Here is a 27,245-nt window from a genome sequence, read left to right on the forward strand (position 1 = left end):
GTATTTTTAGATGCTGGCCAGGACCATTCAATCTTCGGGAAAGGCTCCTACAGTACAGTCATTCGCAAAGCACTCGGGGGGGGGGGGGGGGGGGGTGTAGTGGAAGGGGGGGGATTTCAGTATGTGGTGTTGAGAGAAGGTTTGCATCCATAAGAGGCACATTTAGTACAGGTTTTATCCTTCCTTCAGAACTGGTCTTCCCTCATTTTTAAGGTTTCCCCACTGAAGTGCCAGGGAGCAGTCATTAAAGGGGTTCAGGCACATGCATTTGCCGACTACTACACCCGGGTGTACTCTGCCCGCACACCGGAGGCTGCCCTTTCTGATGTGCTCTGCCAAGCAGGAATCCAACTCCCTCGCATCTCAGGGGATGAGGTGGCTGACCTGGACCTCCCCATTACCCCGGAGGAGATACATGGTGCTATTTCCCTGCTGAAGGCCGGAAAAACTCCGGGACCTGACTGTTTCCCCCAACAATATTATGCAGCATACTGGGACTTGTTGGTTCCCCACCTTGTGCACCTATATCAACACGTGGCTGAGATTGGCTCCTTCCCTCCAGAGACTGATGTGGCTACTATTGTCGTAATTTCCAAGACCCAACCACCTTCACCTAAATGCGCAGTCTATCGTCCAATTTCCCTTATCAATACGGAGATAAAAATATACGCTACGGTTCTAGCCCAGAGACTTCGTCCCCTTCTCCATTAGATGGTCCACGCGGATCAATGTGGCTTTATGCCAGCGCGGAGCACCAGACACGGTCTCCGCCGTCTCCATTTAGCACTGGCCAACAGCCAGGTTCTTTCGCCCTATCTTGCGCTCCTCCTTGTCGACTTCGAAAAGGCGTTCGACACGGTGGACTGGCACTATCTGGAGGACGTCCTGCAGCTGATGGGCCTGGGACACCAGTTCTGACGCCTAGTCAAGGTCCTCTACTCCAGCCCCAGACAGGCTACTGACCAACAGAACCCTCTCCGAGACATTTCCAATTCAGAGGGGCACGAGGCAGGGCTGCCCCCTCTCGCCTCTCTTATTTGCACTGGCAATGGAGCCCCTGGCATGCCTCATTCAACCCGATCGGCAAATACAGTGCTGGTCCTGGGGACCCCACCACATTGACAAAATCTCCTTATACGTGGATGATGTCCTGCTTTACCTGTCAGATCCAGCCGGCCCTTGATCCTTTGAGGTCTTGCGAGCTTTTAAGAGCATCTCAGGCCTCCGCCTTATCCAAGGAAGTCAACACTGGTGCCCCTTCACCTCTCCTGGGAATGCTTTGACTGGCAATCCACCATCCCTATCAGGAGACAGTCCCTCAAGTACCTGGGGGGATGAGTCACTCTGCTACCTGAGCTGGAATGGGCGATGAACATTACCCCGTTGGTCAACAAAGCCAAAGCTGACCTCAAGCGCTGGCAAACCCTGCCACTCAACCCACTCGGGAGTATAGTGCTGTTCAAAATGATGATCCTCCTGCGCTTCTTGTACATCATTCAGAACACCACTTTTAATTTCCCACGCAGCTGGTTTAAAAAACTGGATGGGGTGACCATGAGGTTTCTATGGGGTGGAACGAGGCCTCAGATTGCTCTCGCCCGTTGCAGGATCCCACGCTTTGATGGAGGTATGGGTATGAACCGATCTCCACCTATGCTACTTGGCCACTCGGCTTCTCATAATCCACAACTGATTTACTGGGAGATTGTCAGACCCGGCATACATTGCGGAACTCAAACATGGATTTCCCCCAAATACTAACATACCTATACGGGTGTCCCATACCCAAAGGGATCCAGCCGATAACCAGGGCAGTCCTGATGGCATGGCGCACGGCTCTGAGACATACGCGATGGGACAAACGACTGACACAACACACACCTCTCTGGCACGGTACCAGGCTGGGGGAAGTGGCGGTACTTTCAAGGTTCAAGCAATGGGATCGCATAGGGATCTCTCTGCTGGGCGATGTATGGGTTGGCGACCACATTAGGATATTCCAGGACCTGCGGGGAGGTTATTCTCTCCACGATTCACAGTTTTATAAATATCTGCAACTTCGTATGCCCTCAACACACATATCCCAACAGGCACGTCCCTTCCCGAATTTAGCCCGCTAGAAGCCCAGGTCATGATGGGGAACCTGGGGAAGGGGGGGGGGGGGGTGGGGGGCCTTCCGAATATACCGTACCCTTGTTAATAACGTACCGTCAACTTTAGACCCACTCTGGACCCGCTAGGAGGGGTGGGTGGGCCCTCTGGAGGAGGAAGACTGGCGTGACGCCCTCATGGCCCCTAAAATAGTCACAACCTCAGACAGACTCCGCCTTATACAACTATACTACCTCCACGTGGCCTATATGACCCCAGCACGCTTACACAGGGCAGGACTGCGTCCCTCCCCGGATTGCGCGCGATTCGGCCATGCACCAGCGGACCTCTATCACATGATCTGGACATGTCCCCGTCTTGCCCCATATTGGTCGGGAATAGAGACAAAACTCACACAGGCCCTGGGCTGGCCGGTTCCCCACGATCCCATACGTCTTGTCTTAGGGGTGATGGATGGCCTGGATGGCTCGAGAGCAGGCAAAGCATTCCTTGGGACAGCAATTGCAGTGGCCAAACGAGACATTGCGGCTTCCTGGGCACAGGCCAAACCCCCAACCTTGGCGAAATGGTGTTGGGGAGTAGACTGGTGTACTGCACAGGAGAAACCTTTGTTTGAGGCCCAAGGGTGCCCTGCCAAATAGTGTGGGGCAAATGGCTGGGACAAACTGATCTAAAAGTGCGAAACCTCCCCTTTAGGCGCGATGCTTTGTACCTACAATTGGCGAATGCGGTCATTGCTTGTAATATCAATCAAATGTCCAGTGCTGGTAATGTGTTTGATCTGAAAATCAATTAAGTTGATTATCAAAAAAAAAGGGGGGTTCAGAGCTACCTGCGATAATCTGCTGGATGAACAGGCATTGGTTTGGAGATTCTTCAATAGAATAATATAAGTCCTCAAACAGTGGCATTGCCTGCCTCTTGGGACTTGCAGATAGTGCTGGAGGTCAGAAGGATCCTCCCTCTGAATCCTTGGATCAGGTGAATACTAGAATTTTGACTTTAAAGATCATTTTCTGGGTGGTTATGATTTCTGCCAGAAGACTCGGGGAACTGGGTTAATTGTCTTACAAGGATGCATCTTAGAGGGTTTATGAGTATAAGATTATTTTTCAGCTTGGTCCCCACTTTGATCCCAAAGTTAACTTGTCATTCCATAGGGATCAAGAGAAAAACCTTCCAATCTTTTTTTCCTATAGAAAGGTTTCACAGGAAAATCTTCATTCTCTAGACATAAGAAGAGCAGTTCTCAAAATCTGGACATAGTGTCAGGTTTGAGAATTTCATCTTCCTTATTAGTAAATTTTGGACCAACCAAAAAGGGATTAAAGCCTGTAGTGCAGACACGAAGTAGGTGGATTATGTCCCTCATCACTTTAGCCTAAAGGGCAGTCAGGTTAACTTCCCCTCAAGGAGTCCACGACAGATCAAACAGAGATATGTTGTTTTTTCTGCCAGATAATTCAAGCGGCATCCATACTTGAGATATGCCTGGCAGCTACATGGCTTCCCCATCCACCTTTATGAAGTATTATCGAATAATGCAGGTGGTCTTCAATTAAGCATTTGGTTCAAAGGTTCTCTTCTCTATGGAACGAAGAAGTGGGGAAAGGTAAGATTTATTAAATTCTGAGAATTCAAATTTCAGTTGTCTTGGTTTGTTTTGCTTGGGTACATTTTCTGTTGAAATGAATGTGAGTGGGGGGGGCGAAGTGGTAATGATTCATTTACTTAGCGGTAATTGCGTTAATCTGAGTCCCTCCTTCGCTCTAATTCATTACCTCTCTCACTTCCTCTCTTTTTCTCCAGGCCAACTGATTTGCTGAGGCTTGTGATTGACAGGATGTGGTAGGGAGGGAAGGGACATATTTACAAAAGCTTGTTTTAGTTATTGGTGGTGTCTGGAAGGCATGACTGTCATGTTTTACTGAATTACAGCAAGTGAAGGACTCAAAGGAATGCAATTACTGCTAAGTAATTAAAACATTCCCCCGTTCCTTGGTCTTGCCTGCAGCCTTTTGTATTCTTTCTTCAAAGTAACATGGAACGATCAGTAACTCTTCTTCCTTTAGCCTATGTGAGACTTTTTATAAATCGCCAGGTGAAACTAGGAACAATCTAATTTTTAAAAAATGGCATCTTCACCACTTAATATACATTAATGACGCAACTGAGTAACATCAGTCTAAGCAGCAACATCTTCAGTTGTTTCTGTGACACACGTTTTCAGAGAATAAAGCACGTATAAGGGGAAATAGTCATGAGATGTCAGTTGTAACAAAGAATTTAACTGTAGTTAAGATGGAAATGCTTAAATATCCTAGTCGTGTTATTTTGGTGTGAAGGTCAGCTTCCAGTTCTGCAGTTCAACCTATTTCACAGGACATTGTCCTTTGCGCAGCCCCATAGATAATTCTGATTTCAAATTTTCTGCACCTCAATGGAGTGCCTGCAAATTAGTGGAAACACTCCCTGTTGATTCATGACTCATAAATTGTACTCCATGACAAAAGAATAAGAATGTCTGATACCAGCACGAAGCACCTAGCAGCTGTCTTGGTGTAAGCATTGGGACCAATGTCACTTGCTGTTATCCGCTTTGTGAGCACAGATCTCGACCATGCCAGGGAAAGTCTGAGATGAGAAGTTGTCTTTTAACCTGTAGAAGACAAGTTGGTGGCCAGTTTATCAAATCGGTAGATGGGGTCTAATGGATATCGCTACTCCTTTCAGAATTGGGGAACTTGGTTTAAGTCCGGATATCTTCTCAAAATCCTTTGATTCTGGGCAAAATCAATTGAGCTCCCTGTGCCTAAAAAAAAATGACCATGTGTAATGTAATATAATGCTCATGTAAAGAACTCTAATGCCCTTGGGTCAAGTTGGCACTATATAAAAACTGAACACAAAAAACATAATAATTCTTTAAAAAAAATGTCCATTACTAAGAGTGTGACTGGCTCTCTAGGGTCCAGTTCTTCAAATAGAAGTTGAAAAATAATATTCAATATCAATGTAAGTTTTAGCACATCAGTGCTCCTCATATTTATAAAGGGTTTATGTTATCACTACTTCTGTCTGAACCCTGATCAAATTTTAGTGTGATTGGGCAGCCATTTGATTCTGCGTTTTCTGTATTACTGCTACAGTAGGACTGTTGTATATGCCAGTAAATTGTGTCTACCTCTACTGTCTATGGCATATGATTGTCACATTTTTATAACCTTGGATTTGTTGAATCTTAGATTTCCATGTAGCATTTCTGTTATAAAACATGACTATCTGTAAGACGGTTGTAGTTTAATTTGTGTTATCCAGGCTCGACTATTGCAACCTATTTTAGACCGGTCCAGCTGATGCCTTGGTTAATCAACAGGGTTGGTTTACACTTGCATCCTGTGAAGCACGTAATTTAATTAAAGATATTGTGCTTGATGCTTAGTCTTTTATGAAAGGATGACGTCCCTATTATAATCTCTATGTAAGACTTATACGCCCATGTGGCCCCCCGCTCTTGAAAGACTCCACTATACTCTACTCCAAAAGTGAAAAAAAGCTCAGATTGGCAGAAGAGCCTTAAAAATATGTGGTCCACAGCTATGGAAATAACTCTTTATTAAATTAAAAGCAATTCGTTATACTAGTTTTAGGAAAGCTTTTAAAACACACCTTTTTGCTAATTTTGGCTATATTCAAGCACTCTGCTTGTCAATTAGTGCGAAGATTGTTTAGGTGTACGCTCACGCTTTACAGAATAATGCACAAGGTATCCTGGTCCTTTTTCCACAAAGGCTCTATATACCACACACACTACCTTAAATTTGATTACTTGTGCCAGTGGTACCCAGTGGAGTCTTTCCTGGCTGGGGTGATGTCATCAGATTTCCTTATAGGCAGGAACTGACAGGCAGTGTGACTTGATCCTATGGAGATTGTGGACCTTCTTCTTTGGTGCCTCTGCATATACTATCATTCTGACAGGAACAGACAAGGGCTCTTGTGAGCTCAATTCAAAGCATTGTCAGAGAAGTGAGAGGATAATTCAGTTGCAGTTTGGTCCTTGTTTTGATGACTTTGATCTATTAGAGAAACTAAAGGCCTCTCCTCAAGGATTTTCACTTTGTGTGCTCGGATCAAGGGCATGACAGCTATAAAAAAAATATTATTAGCTTTAAAAACGCAATGTAAAATACACAGGCTGTATTTTATATTTAGTTAATGTTTCAAAAGATTAGTCTCAAATTTGTTTTCCAAACGAACTTCCACCTAGATTCAGTCAGTCTATTTTCTAATCTTCAGTAGCATCTAGATAAACGCATGATGTACAGTACAAAGTGGCAACCCCAAACCTAGAGTTCACATTTATAGGCTGTGAAAGATGTACATTACAATATACAATTGGTCAAAAATTGGGACATTGAGAACATTGGGAATACTCTAGGTATATGGATCATAGAAAGTAAACAAGGAGAGTCAAAGAGTATTTTAGAAAACGTTTGAGCCTCAGTAAAAGAATCAAGGACGTTAACAAAGATTAGTTTACTAAGAGACTGCACTCTAGCTCAGTTGGCACTACAATGCTAGGCATGTTCAATGCAAAATGCTAAAGTACCTGCAGACAATGATGAAAAATTTGACAAGCAGAAGTGAAAGGGCCTGCTGCTCCTCTTCCAGCCCATCGGTGGTTTTCTGCACACACTGCAGCAGCTGGTACCGGAGGACCTGCAGAATGTTATCAGGTAGTAGGGATATTCCAGGAGGTACATCATCCACCCTACAATGTAAACAGGGGTTTGAAACCGTACCAAACAACATGGCACACGGTGTGAACAGGCGTGACTATGTGCAGAACACAAACAGCTTAACGCAGCAAAAGAACACAATGGCCTGCATCAAACAGAGCTACTGCTGTTACATACATGTCACCATGCCAATTCTGTGCTGATGGGGGAAGTAGATGATAATAAAATATGGACTATATCTTTTACTTACAAGTTTGTGATGACAGGGGATGGTCTACATAAAGGTTTGGAAAGAACTATGTAAATATGAAGGTAAGCCTGTAAAATAAATTATGAAATACTGCAAGATGCCGAACCAAATCCAGATTAAACAAAGCATACAAATCCGGTTAGTGAATATTCACTCAGCCGACAGCCCTTAGAACCATAACTCTGTTTATATGGGCAGAGTAAAAATGACAGATGTTGGCACGCACACAGGCACGCACACAGGCTCATTCAGCACAACCTCGAACAAAGAAATGAGCCACGGCCTTTTCAGGATTGATCAAAATGGGCATGTTAAAATGTTGGGCCAGGAGGGAAAGACCGGGTAGGGGGAAGCATCCAGCCCAATGGCTTCTTGTAGGGCTATATGAAATGTGTCATCATCATAGTGTGGAGCAAACCCATCCCCACTACACCATCATCATCATCATTAAACATTGAATGGCTCTGGTAGGAGTGTGAGCCGTATAGTTGCTGGAGCATTGGAGGGTGGCTCCTAGGCAAAGGCAGTGTCTTGTCGGAGTTAAGAGGAATGAGGGCTGGGAGCACAGGGACAGAGCTCGAGCCGTGGCTTCAGCTGAGGTCGAGACGGATCGGCTTTGAGTAGGATAGCACGGTGGAATCAGCATACTCTTCTGACATTCGAGGCTTCAGTGCTGGCCTCGACACAGCCAGAACTGGAACAGATTGTGGTGCTGGGCATGGAGTTAGCTCAGGAGTTGGAACTAAATCGGAAATGGGCATAGGAGGCACAGACGGCGTCTAGGGCGGACCCACTAGTGGTAACCAGACAGGAGGCCGCTGATCCATAGGGCCCAAATGCATGCCAGAAAGAACAGACAGACAGGGTGGCGAAGAAACAGAGCATGGGCTGCTTGAAGCCCTCAACCTGTTGAGGCTTCACTGCCAGACCCGAATATTGGGGTGCATTTCAATCGGCTGCGGAATCGGTTCCTCAGTCAGGGAACGAGGCTGAGACCGCGGGGCACTTTTCACGTCCTTGCAACTTCTCAGGTGGAGAGTGGCAAGACTGGGTAGAGGCCCGCTTGGATTTCCTGTGTTTTTCCTAGATTTGGTTTTACCCAAAGACTTGGACTTCGATGTCGTGGGACCGGCCCAAAGAAGTCTGTGTTCTTGACTTTGAGCAGGAGCGTCTTTTACACACCTTCCAATTGTGCTTTACAACATACAGCTTGGCCTTAAGGTCCCAGTTCCACTTCGGATGTATCAGGGCACATTCCTCACATGATTTGGAGTCATGGCCCAACCCCAAAAGCCAGAGATACGCCACGTAGGGAACAGTTACAGACAGTTGTTTGCAACAGTCCCTACAAGGTTTAAACCCTGTAGTTTTAGGAGGGAAGCTGGGGATATTTTAAAGGGGACTAATTTATTTTTAGAAGTAGCCATCCGAAAATACAGAACCTAGAAATATGTAATATTAGCCTAGACTGCCATCGAAGGATACTTTTAACATTTACTTACCACGAGGCCGAAGGCAAAGTGGTTTATTAATGTCACCTGAACCCCAAGACAGCAATACTGGACAATATTACACGTGCTACTCTTTATGTATTTTTTATGTTACACGATTTATTCATTCTTTTAAGTAACCTTTAGAAACATTTAGAGGATTTGAGCAATGTGATAATACTTAAAATGTGTCTTATATAGCACTTAGTATTATTATAAATCAAATTTTAAATGTAAAGCGCACTGAATGGAAATTCAAAACAAGCATTCTAAAATGTGCTTTCCGTTTATAGGACATTGACAACAATGAGTAGGTTTAATAAGACCTACATAAATTAAGAAAAGGAAGAGAACTTCTTTTGACACTCTGTGGTGTATTCTTTCTCAAGGCCTGACAGGGTGAGCCTGTCAGGTGTGCTGATTAATGGTCTAAGAGCAGCACTGACATTGTCAAAGTGTTTGTGGTTTTTTTCCAGAGAAGAAAGACAAAAGCCTCTGTTTTATAGAAGCTAAACATCCTGCAAATAATTTCTGCAGTTAATTAAGTGATATAATTCACAATTGGACATCTGTCCTGTGAAATAAGAGCTTTGCATCTATAGGCAAACATTCAATAAGAAGGCTTACCCATGCAGTGTGTGTTATCTGTATATAGTCATCCAGAAGGTTTCTTCCCATCGTTAGTATAACCTAAGTTATACGGCAGTGTGTGATGCCACGAAGTGATTTGGGTGGGAAGCCTTTAGCACTGGTTCCAGGAGGATTTAAGAAGGAGGGGGACAAAAAAGTGTGGGTTTGTTTATACGTTTGGCACTGTGTGATGAATCTGCACACAATTTGGCAGATGCACGGAAGAATTAGTTTGCTATTGGTCAGATTTTGTGCCAATCCCTAATTGGGGGGAGGGGTGGTCTACAAGGGGGGGGGGGGGTGAATAGCCAAAAGGGTGGGTAAAAAAGAATTTCGTTTGCTTAGAACATTAGCACTGTCTGATCAGTCTGTGCCAAGTATCACAAGTAATTTGCAAGTAATATAAGTGCAGGTATATTAGATTTCGTGAAGCTACAATTACGTGGGAGAGAGAGGTCAAAATAGTTTTGATTTACTGATACCTTTGCCACAGTCTACTGGACGTACATATTTGGCAGGGACTTAGTTTGTGTTAACCTTCTTTGAGTATTTTTGCAAGTTTGTGTATAGCCATCAATTTAATTTGATTTGATTGTTGCATTTATAAAGCGCGGGCTGTCATTCTGAAAGGAGCATCTTGGCGCTAGTCGGAAGAAGGTTGAGATGGAGCCGCGGGGACCCTTTATGAGGGATAGGCAGAATTCGTCTGAGGATCCGAAAATCCAAGTTTCCAGTGCCTTCCTAAACAGTGCATCTGTTTTCAGCAACCTCAGGTGTGTTGGCGAGAGGTTCCAGGCTTTTGTTCCTAATGCGGCTACTGTTTTTCCTCCCTTGGTTTTGTACCTAAAGCAGGGGGGGGGGGGCTTGCGGAGGTTTGATAATGAGGATCTGAGACTCCTGGCCGTGGTGTATGGGGTGAATCTGGCTGAGAGGTACGCTGGGCCTAAGTTTAGTGATGCTCTGAAGGTGATTAAGAGTATCATAAATAGGATTCTCTTATGTAGTGGAAGCCAATGGAGGGCTTTAAGTGCTGCGGAGGACCTATGTGTTAATTTCAGGAGTAAGCGGGCTGCAGCGTGCTGTACCACTTCTAGTCTCTTTATTACTTGTTTATTTGCTCCAGCCAGGAGGCTGTTACAGTAGTCCAGGCACAAGAAGATCAGTGCCACAGCAACTGTCTTCTTTGCAGTAAGGGGGATGAAGTCAAAGAATTTTTTTAATGACTTGATAAGGTTAAAGCAGGTCCCTGCCACTGTCAATGCGAGTGGTCGGAAGGAGAGAGCGGTGTCTAATTGCACTCCCAGGTTTTTTGATACAATAACAGTAGTGGGAGGTGGGGTCACATCTTCCGGCCACCAAGCACTTGGCTGGAAAGGATTGTCTTTTCCAATCAGTAGGATCTCGGTTTTGTCTGTATTACACCTGAGGTAGTTGTCCTACATCCACTGGATGACTTCAGCTAGACAAAGTTAGAAATTGAGTTTGGCGTTGGAGTCTTTGTCCAAGGATAGGATCAATTGTGTATAGTCTGCATAGGACTTCACAATATCAAAAGAAGATATCAGTGAGATAAGAGCGGGCTGAGGGATGAGCTCTGTGGTACTCCTGATGCAATGGGGCGGTTAGCAGAGAGGAACGTTCCAAGAGACACTGCTTGCCTACGATTGGTGAGCAAGGACTCAATCCATGCCAGTACATTATTAGAGATGCCACTGGATTTTAGCCTTGCAAGGAGAATGCTGTGTGAGATGGTATCAAATGCGGCAGACAGGTCAAGCAAAATCAAAGCTGCCTTCCTGCCTTTGTCTGCTATAGTTTTTAGAGTGTCCGATATTACCAGGAGCGCAGATTCTGTTGAATGCTTGGGGCGGAAGCCTGATTGCCGAGGGTGGAGGCTCCTGGCGGTTTCAAGGAACTTAGTTAGTTCTTTGTGGACTAGTCTTTCTGTGATTTTGCCCAGTGTCGGGAGGAGCAATATAGGATGAAGATTGGAGAGATTGGATGAGTCTATGTTTTGCTTTTTTTCAGTGGTTTCACTATGGCTAGCTTCCATTTGTTTGGAACTGTGCCTGAGAGTAATGAGGAATTGACTATCTGGTTGATTACCGGGTTGACAATGTCTATGATTTGGTGAAGAATCATGGGGGGACAGGCATCCAAGGGGGAGCTTGTTTTACAGGTGGCAATTGCAGCCTGTGTCTGCTCAAGCGAGCCTAGTTCGAAGTGAGTGACTTGTGCTAGTCGGGTCGGGCTCCAAGTCCTGGTCAATGTTTTGTGCGGGGGATGTTGCAAAGTCCTTTTGAATATTCAGAATCCTTTCCTCAAAGAAGATCGAGATCTGGTCACATAAGGTCTGAGAGGAAGGAATTTCTTTATGCAATGCTTTGGGGTCAGTGAAGGACTATATAATTGAGAATATAGTATTTTGGTCTTGGTTGGGCTCGAGTATTTTGTTGGAGTAATACTCCTTTTTTGCTAATTTGATATGAGTATGGTAGTGCCTCCTTCTTGTTTTAAATGCTTTTGGATCTGCTGCATCATAGACTGTTCTCCACTTGTGTTCCAATTGTTTACATTGGAGATGTAGTTGAGCTAGGGCGGGCGTAAACCAGGGGGCTTTATGGGTTTTGGTTTTCACCTTCTTATTGGGTAGTTCTAGTGGGATTAGCTCATTGCTTGTTGAGGTCATCCAGGTGTGGAAGAGTTGTGAATCTTCTGGGGTTTTACCAGTTAAGACAGGGACACGAGCCTGGGCAGTGGTGGGCAACTTTGAGTTGATTACTAGTTGCGCCCACTTGTGCCTTGGTTGTAAGGGTGGGGTTTGCTTGGCAGGATGATTCATGAGTGGCCTCTTAATAGCGAGGGGGATGAATTTGTGATCTGACCATATCTGTGGGATAGGGGTATCTACTGACAAGGAGGAGAAATTGGAGCAGACACCATCCACTGTATGGCCTGCCTGGTGTGTCGGGCATCCACCAATTGGGGCAATCCAAGGGATTCTGTTATCTCAAGGAAGTTGTCCACTCCCGGCACATTTCTGCATTCTAGGTGGAGATTAAAGTCTCCTAGTGGGTGAAATTGGCATATCCAAGCAAGAAATGGCTTAGGGTTTCTCCTAGAGGATCAAGAAAGGTGGCACTCGGACCGGGTGGACAATAGATCATGGCTCCTGTAAAGGCAAGGGATGCGTTTATTGTGAAGCAGTAGCCAAGGCTTTCTGCTCCCCTAAGTGTGTTAAGTTTGAAACTAGTGCATTGTAGTGAGTCACACAAGATAATGGGCAACTCCCCTCCTCTGGATTCTCCTCTGTCCTTCCTACAGATCGTGTAGTTGGGGGGGGGGGGGGGGGGTGGAAGTGCTGCTGTAATGTCTGGATTACACCAGTCCTTTAACTAGGTTTCAGTAACAAAGAGAAAGTCTAGGTGTCGCTCAATGAGCAATTCTCTGATATCCTGGGAGTGCTGACATATTGATTGAGCATTAATTAGTTCCCCTTTTAATTGAGCGATGCTAGGTGTTGAGGCTTTCCTACCCATGATTTTAGGGGGCATGTCTGCAGCGGTGAGCTGTATTCTACACTTATAACATGCAAGAGGTCCCATAATTTTGTCAGGCGATATTTGGCAGCCACAATATCCCCTTGTGTTTAGGCTTTTTAATAAAGTTGATGAAAAAACAATACCTGGGGGATTTTGGATAGCATTTCTGGCGCTTGGCCCGGCCTGGGCGCGTATGGGTGCAGATGCGCTTGCCTTTGGCTGGGCGCATCTGTTGTGTTCATGTAGTCAAATTGCCTAGTTATCCGTAATCCCCGCCGGAAGTCAGGCGAGTGGGTGTGTCCGCTTCCCTTTGCTCAATCGGCAAACGCTGTGGCAGACCAGGGAAGCGGAAACAAAGAGGCTGTCCTGCTCTGCATCAATGGAAGGAGTCCGTTAAAAGGGGTGGGGGGAAAAGGTCGCTAATAATAAAGGCAGTGTGTGATGAATATGCCAACATTTGTCAAAAGCTTGGAAGGCTTGCTTTTTTATTGGTATGTCAAGTTGTGTGCCCAACCATCTAGGGGACAATAAACTTTTCACTGCTTATATCTAACCCATTCTTTGATGAACCTGCATCAAATGTAGCCGGCAGTGAGCAAGTTACACCTAGTGCAAGTATTAGATGTTTTGTGCAGAACTAATCAGGGGAGGAGATAAAGAGGGAATCAAAACAATTTCGCTTTAATAACTTTGGCATCATCTGCTGGATCTGTATGACATTTGGCATAGACTTCGTATGTTTAGCTTACTCTTGGTTTTCTCAATTTTATGCAGGCCAATCTGGGGGGAGATCTCAAAGGAGGGGGTGAAAGAAGTGTTTGTTTGGTAATATATTTGGACTGTTTGACAAATCCATAAAATATTGGGTAGATGTTTAACAGGTTTACCTTACAGTGAGTTATGTCAAGTTTTGAGCACATTCATCTGTGGGGCTGAAATAAATGGAAAGTGAATTTGAGTTTCATTCACTAATAACTGTTGTACTGTTCAATTAATCTGTATAAAATCTATCTACTCGCTAATTAAGCCCTGTGCAAGGCCAGGAAAGCCCTGCAACAACCTCCTCTGCACTCAATCAAAGGTGGTTAGCCACAGGGCCTGCAGAAGGCTGTTCACAGTACACGATGGTACATGGTAGGCCGTGCATAGTGGGGGTTGGGCACCACTCCTGGCCCTGAAGTCAACCCCCAACGCGTGCAGCTGAAGTGGGTTGGACGGCAATGGCAGATTGGGAGCAGGGACTGGCACCAGGCTGCACTACACAAGGGCAACGGCTGTGCGCAGCAGGGATTAAATATTAAGTCAATGATAAAAAAACAATGAAAATCACTAACAACACAGTTAAAAATTGAGTTATGGTTTTGGCTCAAAGTCACTAAACTACATAAATTTACCAGCTATGGGCACCAACACATGCAATAACTCCTGCTATGCTTAAATAAACTATTTGGTTAAGGTACAACAAAAAACAAAAGAGCGATCTAGAGAACAACAAGACGCCATGGTGGGTGGTGCGAGTTATGGCATGTGTTGTGTGCATTGGTAAACACAAGGAGATGATGGACGGAGCGCTGAAACTTTTAAGACACTCAGCCCCAGTCACAGATCTGGGTTGAATCCATCATCATTCTTTAGCTCACTTTGCCAACTCAGTTCAAACCCAGCTATATGTATATCAGTCTTGACCCAGTGCCTCATGGCCAGCCCGAACTGCCAAGCCAGGTCTTCCCTGAACCGGAAACAAGCATCCTGAGACCGGTTTCTGGGTAACACCAGTCATCAGCCAGGCTAGCTTGAATCCAGTGGCAAAGTGAGCATGGGACCTAAAAGCCCCGTCCACGAAGCAAACCTCCATTCGGAGAAGGGGGTCAGATACACCACACATTATCAGTAAAAACAAAGCCTATAGGTCTGACGTTGGTTGCCAACTTTTCAATTTGCCAATGTTTGTGAATGTTTTTCATAAAACTATACAAAAGGTCTACTTTTGGTGTGTGTGAGGCGCCCAGTGGGCTACAGCAGAGGGACATCATCCACACAGAGGTAAACCAATGGCTAAATTGACTTAGCATGTGCACTATGGTGCAGTAGGCAGGACTTAATGCGAATGGCACACTGACTGATCAAAGAATGAAGAGAGCTGGCTGAAAGCCACTATAGGTAGGAACATTATATATATATATATATATATAATGTTATTAAACGCAAAGGTCTTGGCTAACAAAAGATTTCAAAAAAACAAAAAAAAACAGTGTCTCTCAAGGCCGGAAGTGGTGAAGTTGAGTCTGTCACAGACATACAAATGATTTTACAATGGCATCAATCAATTTAGATCCCCTCCCTTTATCATGAATGTAAACTTTACCCAACACTAACAATACACATTTTACACAGCTCCTGGCAGCATCACAGAAACAACATGGCCTCATGTCATGTAAATAGCTGAATACATCCCATCTCATCAGCACTGTCGTATATATGTATATTCAAACTCAATTTACACCGACAGTACACATTGGACACAGCCGCCGCACCATCACAGACACAAGATGTCTTCATGCCATGTAGTGGGCAAAACACTGCCATCTCAGTAGAACAGTCGTATAAACATGTAGTCATACCACGATCTACAGCAACAGCACAGATTTGATGCAAACCCCCACACAATCATATGCACAGCCCAGTCCCAGGCACAATGGCCTGCATAACCCGGTTCCAAGCATTAATATGAGCAAAAATAAAAGACATTGCCATTTACAATACCAATAGGTCAAAGTTCTGAAAATGCGAGACCTATTGAATAGAAAATGCTTGTTATACAGCACTGGTGGTGAGCCAACTTATACAGATGCGGGCTGAGACACAGACTGCACAGGATGCCATAATAGTTTCAAACTGGGACAGCCAGGTTTATAAATCCTGTTCCCACAGCTGGAAATATAATAACCACGGCACTAAATCTAGAAATAGGCTTATACTCTTCCCCTTCACAACTCGAACCCAAAAATAAAGAGCATACATGAGTCCATACTCTTCTCACATGCAGGCTGCTTTGGTGAACTGTTTAGACCGTTGAACTGTTTTGAATGCACAGCTCTGGAATATACTGTTCATGGAATTAGGAAACAGATATATTGCCAACTTTCACTTAAAAACTTTAGACAAGTCTTGTCAAAGATTTATTCTAATCCCACCACGAACTCAATAGGCCGAATGTACTCCTCAACCCTCTCCAAAAATAGAAACAGGGTTCCTTCGAGCAAAATGAAATACCCACCAAATCCTGGGTCTGTGTATCTACACAAGATCATTGTTCCCCCAAGGGACCCACTTTGTACAGGGTTTGGGAGGAGTTTTGTATCAACAGAATCACACAGCCAGAGGAAGACCCGAAGGTGCAAACTAATCTTAAAACATTTGTTCTCGGAAAAACAATATCATTTGGTTTCAATTATTATCAGTTGTATCCTAAAAGATCTGACTTACCATTAACATTTCATATTATACCAATGTCTACACACTGTTCTACGTGGCACCTTTTTATTTGGCCAGATCACATTAATATTGGTCCAATGAAGAGTCAGTGTCCAAAAGTCGACCATTAGTGTGCCCGAGGTGGATCAAGTGCATGTGCACCTACCCACTAGGAATGGGACTGGGATCGCCTGCTTATTTCACACCAACGGTCCTGTGTCAAATATTGAGACACCCATTTTCCTTTGCTCTTAATGTCTTCCACAGAAGCCCCTCTATTCAAATGTTTTTAATATTTCAAATTTAGGCACATCAGTTGGAGTCAATAGACGATCCAATTTAGACAGATCGAGGCAGCTTAATGTAATTAAATTAGACATGCGGGTATAGACAAGAAATATGAATTTCTTAATTGTTGTAAACCTTATACTTGGGGAAAAATATTATTAGAAAACAATTGTAGATATTTTTGTTTGCACCAAATTGTTGACGATTGTCATTATGGCTTGTGTTTAAAATGATAAACACTTAATATGATGCTGAACAACAATAATGAAGTGGGCTATTCAAACAGAAACTCTGCATTTTCTGCCACCCAATCACATTAGAAACAATTTTAGCAACTCCTTGCTCACCCACTGAGCAATAGGATCCCATTCGTATTCTGTAGGTATCTCAATCAGTTGTACTATACACAGAAAGGCATGGCAAGAATAGATCAGTTTTTGCCACCTCATTAGTTTTCCTCCTCACTGACATTACCATATGAAGATTACACCAGGGGTCAGTAGATTTATTGAAGAAAATGCTTGGTTCTTTCTATCTACAAATAGTCTTCTTTGTTCACTTGGGTCTCACCAGAAGCTTGTTAGAGTAAATGTGGCAAACTTTTCACCCCATGCCCCTCTTAGATGGTCTGCCTCGATGCTGAAGCTTCCACCGCTTCTAGAACATAGGTGCTGCAAGTTAAGAGTACTTAGGTTTGGCACTCTCAGTTGATCTATTTCTGGGGATACAGTTATATCTTTTCTTGCAGCCTGTTTCATACCATAATTACAGGCACTTGTTCCAGCACACTCGCTGTCATGAGAGGAGATCTGGTTTTGCAGTTTTAGTTCTGTGTTTTAGCCAGGGCAGGGTTGTAGGATTACTTTGCTTTTGTCTGACACCTGCCATGGAGAAGATTGTTAGTCTGTTTTCCCCTCAAAGCACAATGTAATATTGTTATAACCTACAATACCTGTAACCAACCCTGTGGTTAGGCTGAATGGATTATATTGTAGTCTTTGGGGTATAGCCATGGAGTGTTAGCCTAGGGAGTGTATTATGTTTATGATGGGCTCTTCGCCATGGCAAGAATCAAGCACACCCAATTTCTGTCAAACATGTTATATTTAAGCAAATGTTTCTTTCCGTAAAATTTAACAAGAGATGTTTGTTGGTCTCAGTTCGTGAACCCATTTCTGACTGAAGCTGTGGAAATAGTGTTACGAAGATGTGACCAGTCTTTATTCCACTGTCTGCTTTCTGTTTCCATTAGATGATGGTTCCTGCTCCTCTATGTAATCAGGATCGTTATTCCTCTTTCCAGATACTCCAGTTTCTGTTGGTGCAGACTTTGGTTCTAGTTGTAGGACTGCTCCCAATTAGTGCAGGGGCTGTAATAATTCTAACAGTCTAGGGTTCCAGCTAAGGCCTGATGTAGGTCACTATGCAGCTGCTCAATGGTTGGATCCCAGATCTAACAGGGAGTATTTGGTAGGGTGAAGTTGTAGATCCTTCAGCCCAATTTCTCAGTTATAAGCAATATTTGTACAGGTTCTTGAGTGTTCCAGTCTCCAGCTCCTCTGATAGGGATCACAGAGATCTGTTAGTAGAGCTGAAGCGGGGCACTAGTTGGAATGTCTTTGGCACAAAATATAAGCAATTTCCTCTATTTTTGCTCCTGCCAGCAGCCTGATTGCTGGGCAATTAGATTTTAACCAAGCCCTTGTCAGATAACACCTGTCCTCTCTATCAGCTGTAAACTTTGCCACTGTCTGTTTTTTATTCAAAGGTCTGACTACCTGCATTATCCTGAGTGATCCCTCAGATTTGGTTTTAATATAAATTGTGTATTTTTTGACCTCACAGTGGACCGTCTTTGATCAGAGAGCCAACTTCCACTTCCAGGAAACCTGTGATCTAGAGCGGTCTCAGCGTCAGAAGGTGGGAGAGATTTTCTCTGCAATTCCCATGTCTCTGCTTCTTCTATTCGTTCTTCTCATCAGCTATTCTGCTAAATGGTTGCCCATCTTTCAGCCATCCTGGAGGTGCAGAGGCTAGTTGTGAAAGTTCACATGTAAGTGGCCTCCTCTTAAGGAGCAATTCATCAACCTTCCTCATCAATGTTGCTCTCGGTTTTCAAATTCCCCATATTCTTAGATATTGGCTGAAGTCAAAGAGTTTTTTTGGAAACTATTTCACTCACCATTTGCATGGTTTAGGCACAAAGGACTGTTATTTGGTCTCTGAGTAACTCCATTTGGGACCTTGTCAGTTTTTCCTGTAATGTTTTTTCAATTATTAGTTGCCTTGGTCAACAAGTTTCTGAAAGATGTGGTAGGTGCTTCTTACTTTTCCATTTGGTGAAGTCCTCCTTTCTCCTGTTTTGTTTTTATTAGGGAACAGCATTTTTTTCTTTATTTGTCTTCTAATCCACATCCCTGCAGAAGAATTCCCCTCCTTCACTACTCTCATGCTTTAGCTTTTTGTCTCAGCTTAGTCTGGGATGTGTTTTCAATTACTCCTGTTTCAGGCCAGGATGTCAAACGTAGGCACACACCAAGTTATTACAGATCATTTCTTTGCAAGACAGTGCTATGACAAGTTGACTAATAAGTAATGACTTACTTTACAAATATCATTTTTTGTGCTTATTTTCAGCCTGGCTTGATAGAGCAGCCGTCTACATCATCTATTGTTTATATTGACCTTAAACACAGTGCAGGTTTTGAGCCATTCCCCTTAAATCACTGGCATGTTTGGGTCACCCCACTCAGTCCCTGTTTTGAGACAGCACCCAACACATCTTGGATTAGTCCATAGGAAAATACATCTAACACCTCATGCTATCGGCTGTCTGTTCTGGAATCCAGTGCCTTTGCAATGCATGAAGGACTATTTAAAATCTGAAAAGTACACTCAATCATCACACTTTTCAACAAAGTTAAGTCTTTATCTTCTACATGCATTTTGAATAAAAAGCAACACCTTTCACTGCACGACACACTGGTTCACTTCATAGGAAAACAACTAAGTTGGCTATGTACACCAAAGAGCTTGGTCCTTCAATAATTTCCAATACAGAAACTGCCCCATTGGTGCAGACACAGACTAGGGAACCAAAAGCCGCCCTGGCAAAAATTCTCAAACCAGCCCCACTTCATTCATCTTCTCTGTCACTTTCTTTCATCCATCTATTTTCTCTCTCCCCTTCTCTCCTATTGCTCTTTTCTCCCTCTCTGATTATTTTCTCTGCACTTTACCCTTCCCTCCCTTTTACCCTATCTTGAATTCTCCTCACGTCTGCTGCAGTTAACCTCAGGGAGCTGGGGAATGTGCTAGAGGCAGGAGCAGCCCTAGGACTTCAAAACCAGCCTCAAGGGAACCAGCAAGGAAAGTGCCTAGCCGAATAAAAGGCCTGTCCGTCCCAGCTATGGGCCACTAGAAACTATATACAGCCACCAGTCTGCTGATAAAATTCAGAGCGCCCAGAGGCTCCCTTGCTCATGCCACCTGGCTGCTTCTGAAATACAAATGCAATGCACCAGTGACCTTGGCAAAGCCAGTAGTTCTGGATTATAACTGAAAATACTAACCAGACTTACTGGTTTTGCCAATGATTATTCCAATTTTATTTAGTGGTTTGTTTTTTTAAACCTCCAAATGGCTGAAACACAGAGGGAGGTCATTGAGATTTCAGGGCAACAGTTCGTGAAATTAACTGAACCCAAGCTTCAGGAGTAAGTCTAATTAGGTGCAAATAAGGCCTGAAAACCAAAATGCTCTGGATCGCTTTTCAAAAGAGGTCATGCCTTAGGGGAGCAGCGCTTAAAGAATATCCGAGAGTTACCTTTCCTTTCACAGATTTAACTCAAAGTTGGCCTCGAGTATTATAGCTAGATTTTGAAGTCACACACATCACTTTGAAGTAACTGCAAGGTGACACGCATGGGTACATAAAAATGCCATAATAAATAAATGAGAATCATGCAAATCACCAGAAACTAGGCCATACACCACACCTCTTCTTTTGAGCTGCTTGCGAAGAGTGACAATATTGTTCCCTTACAGCCAAACATTTCTCACAAACATGTCACAGCATCCTACAAAGTGTGCATCTCTGGCAACAGCATCTCCGCAAGGCTAGATAGAGTGCGAGTGTGTTATTGGGGAAACAACGTTCTAAAAGATAGTTCTGGAATTGACATAAATTAACACCTGTATCATGGGAGGGGGAATACTCTACCTGACGTCTAGGTATTCACTGATCTCAGTTTTCCAGCTCCATGGACTGGATTAAAGTATTACAGCATTCAAAAACTGATAATAAATGGATCCTTAACATCATTGATAATGGTAACTCCAACTTTTTGAATCCAGGTATTGAACTTCACGTCCTGTTTAGATTAAGCTGCAGCCCATAATTTGTGATAGAATTATGTTTCATTGATTCTACTAAGGTTAAACAGGATTGACATATGCATCATAAACAGATTCGAATTCTGTTTTATTGATTCTACTAAGGTTAAACAGGATTGACATATGCATCATAAGCAGATCTGATCAACTGGCCATTTTAATAAGACGCCTTTTTAGAGACTTTTATGGCTATGTATGTCAAAATATCTACATCAAAGAATAGACTCACTTCTTGAGTGGCCTTACAAATCTCCCCTACTCGGATATCTCCAAATATTAGACAGTTCCAATGATTTCTAGACCACTCTTTCGATGATCACATCCTGATTTACAGAAAACAAAATAGTGCTAAATGGAGGCACAGAGTAACAGTGATGAATCTCAAATAGACAGATATTAATTGAAATGGGGGGAAGCCATAATGCTACTATAAATATCTGGAAATACGTATGAATCCATCAACAATAAAGCATTATATTTCTATCACACATCAATGCAAATCATAAATATCTCATAATTAGAACCACAAATACCACTATACAAGAACACTCTTGAGAACCTTTATGAATGTAATCCTATGGTCAGCCACAGATGCAAGGCTAATAGATGTGGGTGCACAGTGAGGTCACGTTTCGATTGGAGACGCATGGTCCAAGCAGAAGTCATCTCTGCATATTAAGTGCTTAGTGATGCTTGCTGGTTCTCCTTTGCAACTCAAATTTTTGCAAAGGAGAGGGCCAATTGTGCAGTATTATGAAGGATAACATAATAGCTGTCAGGTACATAATAGGAGAGATTAAATCCAAATTACTTGTGAAACTTGCAAAAGGGTTTTGGAAGCATTGCCTTCAATGCAAATGATCAGTTGTGCAATGTATCTTCCAGGGATGTTATATATCAGTTGCCGAACCACCCCTATCCGATTTCCCCTAGATGGTTCCGGCAAGTCAATGCGGCTCTTGGGCAGTTCTTATGGGATAGGGGCAAGGTGTGTGTGGCCATGCGGACGTGTTTTTTAACTACCTATTGTGGGGGGCTAGTGTCGGCGGACATTCTTTCATACAGGCATCACACCTGCTCGTATTGAACGAATGGTGGTATGGCAGTAGGGAGGATCCGGCATATGCGGTTGAGCAGTGGCTTATGGGGGATCACTCGCTGCATAGGATATTGTACTCAGCACCGATGCTTGGCTCGCTGCAATCGGCAACAAAGGTCGTGTTGCAGGTCTAGAGTCAAGCGCTGAGGATGGGATAGTGGAACACACTGATGCGGGAGACTCCCCTCTGGGATAATGGGCTCTTGCCGCAACTAACTGCCTTGCAGGGATTCCAGGGCTGGGATCATATAGGGATATTGGTCTTGGGAGATGTTATGAGGGGTCTGGTTTTGAAATCGTTCCAGGACCTCCAGAAAGAATTTTATATGTCGAAGTCCCAATTCTTTAAGTACCTTCAATTCCGGCACACCCTGTCCACCAGCCTGGAGGGCTTGGAGTCCATGGCTGAGTTCAGCCCCTTGAGGCTAAAGTTTTATGGGAGATCTCCAGGATCGCAAGATCTCCAAGATCTATCAATCCCTAGTTACTCATTGCTCCTCCACGCTACAGAAACTCCGGGGGGATTGGGAGGGGGATGTGGGTCCCTTGGATGAAGAGGACTGGGAGGAGGCCCTGGCTGCTCCACGAGGAGCGGCCATAGCAGTGTGTGTGCGCCTAGTCCAGTTGAAATACCTGCATAGGGCCTACTATACACAAGTACGTTTGTGGAGGGCAGGGTTGATCGCCTCTCCTGTGTGCCGTAGATGTCGGGAGGAGGGTACGCTAGTACACACGGTTTGGCAGTGTCTCTCCCTAGATCGTTTCTGAAGGGGGGTTTACACCTGTTTATCAGAGGTTCTGGGTTGGGACCTTCCCCGCGCGCCGAAATTTGCCCTGTTACATGTCATGGATGGGATAGGTGGCAACATCTACAAACAACACCTATTGCTGTTGGGTCTTACATTGGCGAAAAGAGATATAGCGACGGCGTGGAAGGCACCGGGCCCCCTTCAGTGGCTGCGTGGAAGAATGGTTTGGATTTTTGCATGGGCCTGGAGAAACCCTTCTTCACTGCCAGGGGGTGCCCCCACAAATATTTTAAAATATGGAAAAGATGGGCAGTCTATCGGGGATTGCTGCTGGAGCCGGTTCCAGTGGCATGGGACCCTCATCTATGGAGATTTGGTTTCTCCTGGGAGGATCCAGGGAGTGGCGCATGATTTCGATCTCCGGTGGATAGCTCTACTGTATTATCAAAATGGCTCTGTTTAGTGTGGGTGTTTAGTGCGATCAGGGGGTAGGGGGGCGGAGGGGTCTGGGGTGGGAGGGAGTTAGATTTTATCTGTATTGCTCTTCATTTTTAGGTCTCGCCTGAGCCAGTGCATGCGCTGCTCTGGCGAGACATTTAGTGTGTGGGCTTTAAAAAGCCGACCACAGCTTTTTGGCTGGCAATGACGAGCAGAGGCGCCATCTGTCTTTCCTCTCTCATCATGGTGCGCGCACATCGTACACAACTCGCCAGCCTGCTTTCACTTTTGCCGTCGCGCGCACCACTCGCGTCCTTTTATTTTTCTTTTAGCGCGTGCGCGTACTCAACTCCCGCTTGTTTTCACTGCGGTGAGTAATACAGAAGGCTGTAGCCTCTTCTGAACTGTGTTAGGAGTTTACCCACAGACACCAGTGCCTACCAGTAATTTGTATAACTCAGCACCTCATCTTTTTATGTATAAGTCACTTCTTTTTTGCTCTGAAGATATCCACTAATCCACATGCGAGAATTACAAAATTGTGGATTTTTTCTTTTTGCTGCATGATCTGTAATAGTTGCTGATGTGCACTATTTTTTGCAAGAAATCCGATTAGCTTTTCAGAAGAAGGAAAGTGACACACCTCGGTAGTTAAGATGGAAATATAACTCCACAGGAAATTCCATATTTGCACCCTTACTTACCTTGTCAAACCCCCCTCCCTCAAACAATTCCACCAGATTGTGGAACCAACATTCAAATATAAACAGGTACTGTAGCAAATTTGATACAGATTGGTCAAACAGTTCAAGGGTTTTAAGGGGAGGTGGTGGGAGGATGGTTCCCAAATCATGTCACTTACCAATTACACATTGGTTTCCTCCGAGTAAAAATTAGTAAGTCATATATAGGTTTAACATCTGGTGAAACGTTCACCAAATTGTAAGGCAACAATGGCTATGCCATCACTTGATGCCTTTTCTTGGTTTGGTAAATTTTCACACAGCCATAACAAAAAATATGACTGTTATATGTGCACGTGCCAGTACTGTATATACTATAAAATCGCCAGACAAACCCGCAAATTCCATCTACGGAAAGCAAGGAACAGCATGCATAGTGGACACATCCCAAGCCCTTAAAATCAATATTTGTGAATATGTAAATTACTAAACATAAGACAAATGTACCCTTGTCTTCCATGTTGTACAACTAAGGCACTATTAATTTCACAAGTACTAAGTAAATTGGATTATTGAAACAATTTGCTCTCTCAAAATTCCTTCCCCTCATTGGACAAGGTTCATACCTTTGTTAACAGAACCTTATTAAATTTACCAAGTCAAATACGCATCACTCCCTTTTGTCACAAAGCTGAGTGGCTATCAGCTAAGTACACGACCCTCTACATGCTTTGGACAATTGTATCCACAATGGTCCATAGCCTTTACACAGATTTCCTTGGCAACATTGGCCGCTGCTCCACACACACCAGGGGGTTGTATGTGATTTCAAAGAAAAAAAAATCAAATACCCATTATTAGAAACATATTCGCATAAAATGTTAAAGTGAACATTTTCAAGTTGAATTGTTGAACCAAGAATGTTAGATTTTTTTTTCTTCAAAATTACCTTTTACATGCTGCTCTTTTAAGGTGTAAATGCCATTTACCTTGAAAATGGGCTCTCACCTTTTGTTTTTCTACAAGGTTTGCACTGATAATTTTTCTCATCACCTCCTTCCTGTCCCACATTCCATCACTGGGTAGCGTTTCACTAACTTTTAGGTCGAGCCTGGGCAGCGCATGCGCTCCCGCGAGGCATGCAGTAGTGGAGTATAGACTTGACGCTCCGCCCACTCTCTGCCCATAATTTTAATTGGCTTGTGTCATTGTCTTTCCTAAACGCTGTCTTGCGATTCATTATTAAGCTTGTTAGTCGTTCCTTGGTACCACCTTGTCTGCATTTATTACCTCCCATAACGACTGGACCTTTTACTTGTCTTGTTACACAGTCGGCTTTATCTTGGCTGTGGGCACTATTTTATTAAATTATTTGGCCCTATTCTACCCACTAACTTGCATTCTGGTATGTCGTATCGGTGCGTGCGCAATTATTTATTTATTTATTTTAGTAGCACGGTCCGCTTTAAGTATAGCGGCTGCCTTTATTTATTTCTTTATTTATTTTGATTACTAGCTCCCATGCGGCACTTTCACCTTCATGAAGGCCACACGCTTTTCTTTAGACAAGCCGCGTATAAAGAAAGGTGCGCGGCCAATATTAAACTGAAAGCGCGGCATGGGCGTTTTTACAAAAAAATAAATCTGTTTGTCAACTTGACAAACAGATGCTTTTTTTTGGATCAAAGCCTTCATGCCCCGGTTCCACTTTAATGTCGGCCACACCACTTTCTTTAGACCGTGGCTTGTCTAAAGAAAGGGGCACGGCCTTCATGAATGTGAAAGCGCTGTTTGGGGGCTAGTAATGCAAAAGGTCTCACATTTGCGAGAGTTTAAGCTATGGCATTACCAATAGCTTAAACTCTCGTTATTGCGAGACCTATTGCATTGCAAATGCTTGTTTCTTTTGTGTTTCAATATGAAAAGGTCAAATTCAGTATAACATGCTCTGATTGTGTAGACGCCTCTGGAGTACAGGGCCCTGTTGTATATGTGCTAGGCCTGGGTGGTAAATTCCGTTCCGCTCGCAGAATTTGGGTACATTTCGCGTTCCGCGGAGAACGGGGAATTGCCCAGAATTCTGCGTTCCGCGGTATTTCGGAACTTTTTGCTTTGTCACGTTCTCACAATGCGTGTTCGCAAGATTTTTTCCCCCCGAGCACGCAAACAGCGTTCGCGAACAGGAAAAAAACATAGCGAACAAGCAATTGTGCGTGTTCGTGGAATTTCTGCGTGCTCTCTGAGATTTTTTTACCGTTTCACGGAGCTTTGCGTAAAGCGACTACGCAAATACCGCACACCCCCAATATGTGCCATTTGACAAATAAAATCGGCTCAAAAAAAAAAAAAATTCTAACAACTGGCATCATCATCCTTCAATATTCAGAAGAATTTCTTCTTGATGGAGTCTCTTCTCTATTTATCTTTTTGCTTCCTGTTTAAATACTCATCTTCCTTCTTTCTACAGTTGGAGACCAGACCCCTTAGCAGCAGCTACGGATGCTTTCTTTCATGGCTGGTCTCAGAACAAAAATTGGGCCTTTCCTCCTTTCTTAATGATATCTGGAGTCCTTGACCAAGTATTTCACTCAAAAACAGTCTTGGTCCTGATAACAACTATTTGGCATCCTCAAGTCTTGTTCTTGACCATACTTTAACTGGTACCTGATTTTCCAATCCCCAATGTCTCTCACACAATGTTGTTCTTGATCACTCACTCAACTCTTACAGCTTGGAGAATTCATGCCAGCTTGCAGAACCCAATAGGTTTTGTTAGAGACTGCTGAATACAAGTGAAAATCCTGGGTCTTGGGTACTTTAAGGGCTTTTTTAATTCATATGGTCAGGACTGACCTTTCAGGTGGTGTGTCGGAAGGTCTACAGAGTCCATTGCAGTAGATGTAACTCAGACAGTCTACTTCCTTTGCGAGCAAAGGCAACTCTCACTGAGCAAACAACTTGTGCTGATCAGTAATCTTAACAGAGCACATTCAAGTGGATGGAACACCAATGGATGAACACCTAATCTATCAGCTTTTAAAGGGACCATGTTTCTCTAACCATTCTAGTCCTAAGTATACTTGTCTATGAAATGTAAATGTTTTCAAACTGTTTCTCAAATGGCCTTGCAATCCTTTTTTATCTTTAAATTTTTGTAGCTGAAAATGTGGCTATATTGTTGTGTTTAGTGTCTTTTAAGCGTCTCCCTGATGTTGGGGCCCTGGATATTTCTTCCAGACAATATACTCCTGCAAGAGTTTATTTCATAATCAAAGGAAGAACCAAAGGAGTTACATTTCTCTTTTCTATCCTTCTTTTCCTAATCAACCAATACTGTGTGAGGGCTCTAGCCT

General features: G+C 43.7%; 1 protein-coding gene across 2 annotated transcripts in view; it reads right to left on the bottom strand.

Annotated features, from left to right (window-relative positions):
- Positions 1 to 27,245, bottom strand: part of NBEAL1 (neurobeachin like 1) — a 978,461-nt gene that overhangs the window by 742,404 nt on the left and 208,812 nt on the right. For both annotated transcript variants that reach the window (XM_085648956.1, XM_085648955.1), the window contains exon 4: positions 6,725 to 6,886. In XM_085648956.1, coding sequence (XP_085505082.1) covers positions 6,725 to 6,886 — 162 coding nt within the window. The remainder of the gene's footprint in view (positions 1 to 6,724; positions 6,887 to 27,245) is intronic.

Source organism: Triturus cristatus, chromosome 3_2 (assembly GCF_964204655.1).
Source record: "Triturus cristatus chromosome 3_2, aTriCri1.1, whole genome shotgun sequence".
Lineage (NCBI taxonomy): Eukaryota > Metazoa > Chordata > Amphibia > Caudata > Salamandridae > Triturus > Triturus cristatus.